At 50.1% G+C, this 8,566-nt stretch overlaps 1 protein-coding gene across 1 annotated transcript in view; it reads right to left on the bottom strand.

The window, feature by feature from the left end:
• The window catches only part of BST1 (bone marrow stromal cell antigen 1), a 32,161-nt gene that overhangs the window by 8,103 nt on the left and 15,492 nt on the right, over positions 1 to 8,566 (bottom strand). Inside the window, exons 7-8 of the mRNA XM_049630335.1 lie at positions 8,121 to 8,207; positions 4,065 to 4,124 (exon numbers count right to left, since the gene is read on the bottom strand). Coding sequence (XP_049486292.1) covers positions 4,065 to 4,124; positions 8,121 to 8,207 — 147 coding nt within the window. The remainder of the gene's footprint in view (positions 1 to 4,064; positions 4,125 to 8,120; positions 8,208 to 8,566) is intronic.

The following is an 8,566-nucleotide window of genomic DNA, read 5'->3' as shown; positions in this document are numbered from 1 at the left end:
CCCCCCCCCCCCCCCCCCCCCCCCGCCAAGTGCCTACCAGGTTGCAGGCTCCATACTAATCTCTTGGGAAACATCCATCAGTGAACAAAACAGGTAAAAGTCTCTGTCCTTCTGGGGCTTATGTGCTAACAGGTGGCAGATAGGCAGTAAAGAATAAACTTAGGCACCTGGGTGGCTCAGACGGTTAAGCATCCAACTTTAGCTCAGGTCATGGTCTCATCATTTGTGAGTTTGCACAGACAGTGTGGAGCCTGCCTGGGATTCTCTGTCTCTGCCTCTCCCCCACTTGCATGCACACATACTCTCTCTTGCTCTCTCTCTCCCTCTCAAAATAAGTAAACTTTAAGAAAAAAGTGTGTAAAAAAAAGAATAAACTTAATGAGCAAATAAGTCAGAAGCTGATAAACATCATAAAAAAGAGAAATAGAGCCACAGGAGGGGTTTCACAGAGCCAGTCCATGGTGCAGGCTGTAATTTAAAATACCGAGGTCAGGATAACTTCCTGGAGGTGAGATACAAGCTAATACAGCAGGTGAGAGAGTTAGCCCATTGACAGCTAGGGGAAGGACTTCCAGGCAGAGGGAACAGTGCAGGCAAAGGCCCCGGGGCAGGAATTCACCTGGGATGTTCCAGGAGGCCACTCTGAGGCACAGAAAGGAGAAGGGAGTAAGGAAGAAGCTGGAGAAAACTGGGCCAGAGCAGGCTGTTTGGCTCTTACTCTGAGCGATGTGGGAGTGACTGCAGAGTTGTGAGCCGACAAGTCCCATGACTGAATAGTTACAGAACTACACTCTATACTTTGTGAACTTCTGGAAGTTTCCCTAATAAACAATTAAAATGGCAGCTGGGCCTCAAACAGGCCATGAAGGATGGGACAAGGTGAAAGCAAGAAGGCTCATTAGGGCCCTCTAAGTAATCTAGCTGACTGCTGGCCGGGCTGGTTCTGGTAAGTGACTGCATACTCCATCAATCTGTAAGTTGAACCAGTGGAATTTTCTGGTAAAGCATGAGAGAAGGGAAGGAATCAAAGACGGCTCCAAGATTTCTGGAACAGGCATTTGGGGATTTGGGGAAAGTTGGGCATTGCCATCAATTGAGACAAGGAAGACTCTGGGTAGACCAAGTTTAGAGGTGTCTTAGTTTCCTGTTGCCACTGCAATAAATCAATCAGTGGCTTAAAACAACGCACATTTACTCTCTTACAGTTCTGAAGGTCGGAAGTCAGAAACCAGTCTCACCACACTAAAGTCAAGGTGTCAGTGGGGCTCCTTCGTTCCGGAGAGCCTCCTGAAGGAAGAATCGGTTTCCCTGCCCTTTTAAAGTACACCCTTCCAGGGGCGCCTGGGTGACTCAGTCAGTTAAGCATCTGACTTCAGCTCGGGTCATGATCTCACGGTTTGTGAGTTCGAGCCCCGCATCGGGTGAGCTGGAGCCCTGCCCCGCTTCAGGTGAGCCGCGCTTCAGGTGAGCCCCGCTTCTCTCTCCTCTCTCTCTGCCCCTTGCTCACTTGCACTCTCAAATAAATAAATAAATAAATAAATAAATAAATAAATAAGGTGCACCAGTCCAATCTCTGCTTCCATGATCACACTGCCTGCTTGTGTTGTGCATCGAATCTCCCTCTGCCTCCCTCTCATAAGGACACTTGTGATTCTATTTAGGGTCCACCTGGATAACCAAGGATAGTCTCCCCATCTCAAGATCCTCAACGTAATCACATCTGAAAAGTCCCTTTGCCATACAAGGTGATAGTCACAGATTCCAAGGATGACAACTGGGTATCGTTAGGCGCCATGATTCGGCCTACCAGAGCAGGTAAACTCAGTTCGGTTTGGGATGTGTTGAGATTGAAATACCTATTAGACCATCCAAGTGGAAACACTGAGTAGACTGTTAAATATGCAAGTATGGCGTTCCGTACAGGACCTAGACTAGAGACATTCATTCCGGAGGCACCAGCATATAGGTGAGATTTAAAGCCACGAGGCTGGATTTAAAGCAGATACTCACTTTCCCACCCTGCCCTGCAGTTAGCGCACAGACACATGACCAAACTCTGCCAACCAGCTGTCCCCACTGGAGCACAGTGGATTGAGACAGCAGGGCCCCCCAACGTCTAGTCTAGGGGCACCTGGGTGGCTCATTTGGCTAGCGTCTAACTCTTGATTTCGGCTCGGGGCGTGATCTCATGGTTCATGAGATCAAGCCCCACACTGGGTTCTGCTGAGTGCACTGGGATTCTCTCTCCCTCTCTCTCTGCCCCTCCCCCACTCACACTCTCTCTTTCTCTCAAAATAAATAAGCTTAAAAAGTAAACTATGCTAACCATGAGGATGCCTAAGGCACCAGCGCTCTGGGGCTGCAGTGGCAGAGATTGTGGAAGCACCCAGGTGTGAGCACAGGCACTCTCTGAGCTGTGTGTACCCACACAGGCTCCCCTCTGGCAGTTCTGGGTCAGACTTCGGCCTGGACTCCGGTCCCGCTTCCCCGGCTCTCACAGGAAGATTCTGTGCGGTGCCTTAAAATCTTTGAATACATCCCATTTCTGCTGAACTACCTGGAACTGATGTGTGATGCTTGTAGACAAGAATTTCGACCAATGTCCTTCCTACTTGAACTTGAGGAACCTGGGCCCTGTGCCCAGGCCTGGCTCTTTAAGAGTCTTTCCAGTGTCCTGTCGAGAAAGGAGGTGGGGGGCTAATACACCTGTTGCTTTCTTCAATCTCCACGACAATCCTGTGAGGTGGTTTCCATTATTTTTCGTTTGGGGCCTGAGAAAACGGCCCACCTCAGGCTATGGGACTCCAAGCGCAGTGCTCTTACCGCCGCCCAAAGGCTCAGTGTCCACAGTCTGTGGGCAGGAAAGTTCCCGGTGAGAAGTTGGGGGTTGGTGTGTGTAGAAAGAGTGTGAAGGACCCGGCAGGCCAGACTAGAAGTCTGGATCGGTCACAGGAACCTTGAAGTTCTTTGAGCAGCGTGGACGGGACGGTGGGTGTCCTTTCCACGTGAAGCAAGTGAGGACCCAGGATCATAGGACATTCTTGCTCTTTCATGAGAGGATGAGAAAACTGCGTGCCTCCTCCGAGGGGTCAGCTCCAGGGTCACATGCTGTCATGGTGGGTCTGCTCGTTACTTCCCTCCCAGGAACAGTCTGGGGCGGACATGGCAGCTCCACGGTCGGGAGCACCCAGCCTCCCCCATTGTGCGGCTCTGCGAGCCCAGCCATGGACGGTCCCCACCGCGTGGCCCAGGTCCATCCACTGGGCGGCAGGAACGCACACAGGGAAGACACGTCCCTTCCTTTCACGTGGAGTCGAGCCCATCGCCCCACCGCAGCGCAAAGGGAAGCCAGGAAACACGCTCGCTGCTCTTGGCAGCCGTGAGCCCAACTGAAATGCGAGGGTTCTCGTACTAAATGAAGGAGACAAGAGCTCTGTGGGGATGGTGAGCACTCCTTCTCTCTCTTTCTGTGTCTGCCTGTTTCTCTCTTTCTAATGGACTAGTTAGGAAACTGAACAAAATATTCTTTTTTTTTTTAATGTTTTTTAACGTTTATTCATCTTTGAGAGAGAGACAGACAGACAGACAGACCACGAGCAGGGGAGGGCCAGAGAGAGAGGGAGACACAGAACCCGAAGCCGGCTCCAGGCTCCGAGCTGTCAGCACAGAGCCTGACGCGGGGCTCGAACCCACGGGCCGCGAGATCACGACCTGAGCCCAAGAGGGACGCTCAACCGACCGAGCCACCCAGGCGCCCCAAAATGGACAAAACATTCCATGTGACGCACACAGCACAACGTGCAGCAGCCAGGGTACTCTTTTCCCCTTACAGATGGAAGAACGGATGGTATGGACTTCAGCTCACCTGGGCAGGTGTTCATCAAACCTGCACCATCTTAGCCGCTCAGAGAGCCCGAGCCGCTCAGTGCAGAAGCACAGGACTCCCTCCGCAGCCACATGTTCTAGGGCGCGTGTGTAAAATCATACTGCAATTCATCAGTGGTCTAAAAATAGTCCCGCTTATCTTGGGGAGGCAAGGAGGTCGGGGCAGGACAGCTACTTACGAGTTTAAGGCACAGTCAGGATGAGTGCTGTGGTCCACACACATTAAGAGCTTCACTGGTCTACAGAATGAAAAGAAATAATATTTAAGGGATTATTTAAATGACTCTCACTCATCAAACATTTACGGTATGCCTGGAAAGTACAGGGGATACAAAGTCTCTCACCTAAAAGAACACAAACTGTTTGTTTTTAAAAATATTAGCCAGCATTTATTAGGCACTTACTACATACCAAGAAATTTGATGATGGATTTTTTATTTGTTTTTAATTGTTTTAATCTTTATTTATTGCTGAGAGAGAAATAGCAGACACAGAGTGCGAACAGGGGAGGAACAGAGAGACAGGGAGACACGGAATCCAAAGCAGGCTCCAGGATCTGAGCTGTCACCGCAGAGCCCAACGCGGGGCTCGAACTCACAAACCGCGAGATCATGACCTGAGCCGACGTTTCATGCTTCACCGACTGAGCCACCAAGGCGCCCCCGATGAGATTTTCTATATAGACTTTGCCATTTAATCCTCACAAAGACCAAACAGAGCAGGTATTAATACCATCTCCAGTTTACAGGTGAGAAAGCTGATCAGAGTAACTGGCCCAAGAACACACACTGACGGCTGTGGCGCGGAATGTGAGCTGAATGCGAACCCTGCAGGCTCACTCCAGAGCCCAAGCGCGGAACCACCCAAGCAAGCATGTACAGTCTTGCCTGGAAAATCCTCTTGGTAAGTTCTTTGGCCAGAAAGTTGGACTTGAAGCACACGGGTGATGGCCTTTGCCCAGGCTCCAGCAACAAAGAAAGCTGACTGGCTCCGCGGGTAGAGGGAGGAGACGTGGCGTCCCAGGAGGGCAGGGAAAGCAGTAGTGAAGAGAGGAGCCGGGTAACAGGAGCACAGGGCACACTAGGTAGGAGTCAGGCCAACAGGGGCTCCCTCCCTGGCCAGGTGGCTGGAAGGGACTTTGGAGAAACAGGAAATGTGTGTACGCTCTACTGCTCCCCGAGGCTTGCCTACTTTCCAGTAAAGTCTACGATACACAGCTATTTGCTATGACCGTAGTTTATTGCTGTGGCTTCATGCCCCCCACTCCAAAGTCATTGAGTTTCACTGAGTCTGGCCCAAGACAGCGCTCACAGAAAGCAACCAGGAGGCAAGAGAGGCTATGACAAGAGAAGATGTGGCCAGAATTGGCAAGAATCTTGGGGAGAACTTCCGTCTGCCACAGGACAGAGAACTTCCGTCTGCCACAGGACAGAGGACATCACCTGAATTTTATGGGGCAGGTTCTCAGTTACATCTGGGTTGGAGTTTGGTTTGTTACCCTTTGTGACTCTCCTTCAGTAAGCCTTCTGTTACCTCCCCTGTGCCCCGGGAGCAAAACAAAACCCTACCTTAACACAAGAGCCCGTGGGCAGTAAAGAAGTGGGAGAAGGGGAGCTGAGCCAGGCTTGCAAGGGAAGAGCCCTGAAGGCCAGCATCAGTGGGGACAACACTAGGGCAAGTGACAGCAGGGTGAGTCCCTGAGGACAGCCATGCGCAGGGAAGGAGACCTTGGGCTCTGGCCTGGGTCACCATACGTGGCCTGACGACTTACAAAGACAACTTCCTCGAGGGAGTTCTGGGCCAAAGCAAAGTGTTTCACATGTGGAACATTTTGGCACAATTTTCTCCATCATTGAGCAGTTTTAGTAAAAAAAAAAACAACAAAAAACAAAAAACAAAAAAAAAAACAAAAAAACAAAACAAAAACAAAACAAAAAACAAAAACTGCCTTTCAAGAAAAATATACAAAAATCTGGTGCTTTCTTGTTGTGATGAGCACTGGGTGCTCTATCGAAGTGTTGAATCACTATATTGTACACCTGAAACTAAGATTACATGGTATGTTAACTGACTGCAATTTGAACGAAAACATTAAAAATAAATAAAATAAAATCTGGTGCTTTAAGAAAGGAAGGGTCCTATAGTAGAGGGGCTCCTGGGTGGCTCAGTCGGTTTGAAAGGGCGGGCCTACGCCGGCCCGGCTGACTCCATCTTGTTCTGTGTCCTTCACCTTGACCACACCTCCTCCCCTTGTGTAACACCCCCCCCCCCTCACCTGCCTAACAGGACTTGGACCCTTCCCCAGCCAATCGGCTGAGGCCACAGCCATTACCTCACCAACTGCCCCTAGGCCCCAATAAAACCTTTGTCCTTTTGAAACTCAGTCTCTCTCTCCGGTATCTCACCGCTGGGGTAGGTGCAGGTAGGGGATTGAGCTGGAGCTAGCTCGAATAAAGGCTCTTTTGCTTTTACATAGGACTTGGCTCCCTGGCGGTCTTTGGGGATCACGAATTCTGGGCATAACAGGTTAAGCATCCAACTCTAGATTTCAGCTCAGGTCATGATCTCACAGTTTCATGGGCTTAAGCCCCATGTCGGGCTCTGCCCTGATAGTGTGGCACTTACTTGAGAGTCTACCTCTCACTCTGCCCCTCTCCTGCTTGCACTCTCTTTCTCAAGAATAAATAATAAATTAAAAAATGAAAGAAAGAAAGAAAGAATGAAAGAAAGAGTCCTCTCGTAGAAAGAAAAGAGCATACTTCAAAGCCATACAATGCTAGGTTCAAAATTCAGCTCTGTCAGAGTAGTGACCTTGCAAAACTTAATTTCTCTGACCCTTAATTTATCCCTCCATGGAAAGCGGGTATTTATATAAAGCTTAACAACAGACAAAACGAATCCACCACAAGTCTAGACAGAGGCTACTATTGTGGGCAGGTGGGGAGACTCTGGGGTGCTGTTATATTGTTTCTCGATCTAGACAGGTGTGTGTGGAACTTGTGAAAATTCATTCAACCGTGTACTTAGGGCTTGCGCATTTTCCCGTACATAGTTTGTATTTCCCCCAAAAGAGGACATTGTTTTGTGTTTAATAGAAGATGGCAACACCTAACTTTTGAGTTTCCTGAGAGCGTTAACAATAACAGATGAGTACGCTGGGACAGCTTCAAACTGTGGGGCTCCTTCTCTGGGAAAGCGGAGGACAGCCCACATTTCCCATGGGCTCTGCTCGGTGGGGACGATTACCCAGCCCCCAAAGCCACGGAGAAGGTATGGTACAGTAGAGCCAGACGGATGGTCGTGGGGCCTGGCCAAGACCGCAGATGTAATTGCCACCCTTGCCAATTTGGGGGAAAGCCACTAAGGCCTTGCAGTGCTGGACTTCGGCCCCGAGGAACCGAGCAGGGCTGCAGACTTAGGCAGTGAGGCAGAGAAAAGCAGGAAGCAGCAAGGTAAGAACTCCCAGTCCAGGGGAGGGTTTCCAACAGGTATCAGGGTTTCAGCCAAGCTTATCTAAACTTCCAAGAATCAGGAAAGCCCTCAGGCAATATGTAAATACATAAAGTGCTTAGCCTACAATGTGCTCAGTAAATGGTAGCTGTTACTATTTTCCTATGGGTCCACTGTCAAGGTCTATCTGTAAGTATCTCAAACAAACCCACCTTAGCACCTATCTTAGGCAAGGACCCACGGCATCCACAAATCCAGGGACCACAGTGCCTGTCCTCAGGCGACTCACCATTGCTGTAAGCAAGGGAGGGGAAATGGGACAAGCAGCCAGGAAACAGGACTTTACTGTCTGTCCTTGAAGCATTTTTTTTTTTTTTTTTTTTGAGAGAGAGAGAGCACGCACACATGCTGGAGACAGGAGAAGAGAGAGAACCTTAAGCAGGTCCAACACTCATCATGGAGCCCAAGCCCAACACAGGGCTTAATCCCACGACCCCAGGATCACGACCTGAGCGGAAATCAAGAGTCAGACCCTCAACTGACTCGGCCACCCAGGTATCCCCTTGAAGCATTTTTTCTTAAAGACTCTGGACAAAAGTGGGTGGGACCCAGGCAGAGGTCTGGCCAGAAGGCACCCTCAGCCCTCGCGCCCAGTGACAACCCAGAAGGCACAGTCCAGGCGCCCTCAGCTCTGATCGCAGCAGAACCCTTTCCAAAGGCCCCTTGCCCTCCAAAATCACCGCTCCGCCCTGGAAATTGTGCACTGATTAGGATATAGCACCTACAGGTGATCATTAATACAGCGGTACTGAAAGCCCATTTTCTCCAGTCTCTCTTCCAGGATTTTCACACTGCCTTCTCCACAGGATTCCCTAAAATACAGAAACATAGAATATAAATAAAATTAAAGGAGGAAGAAGGAAGTTGTTTCTGGGTGAATTACAATGTCCCATGACCACGTGCTTCCTGGGTTAGTCTCCACTCTGAGGGAATATGGGAAAACCCGCTGCACCCTAGAAAGCTGAACGCTGAGAACCTGTCTTGGCGGGTCTAGCTGGGGAGGGGGGGGGCGGGGGGGGGGGACCTGCCCTGGCACATGGTGGTGGTCACAGGGCACCTCACAGCCCTCCCCCCAGCAACACACCTTAGGGCAGAGCCCCAGGGCCCCAGAATGCTGGCGACTTGTGTCCCATACAGTATGTTTTAAATGAAAGCAAGAACATACAAACCA

This window comes from Panthera uncia, chromosome B1 (genome assembly GCF_023721935.1).
Source record: "Panthera uncia isolate 11264 chromosome B1, Puncia_PCG_1.0, whole genome shotgun sequence".
Classification (NCBI taxonomy): Eukaryota; Metazoa; Chordata; class Mammalia; order Carnivora; family Felidae; genus Panthera; species Panthera uncia.
This window is presented reverse-complemented; position numbering and strand designations above follow the sequence as displayed.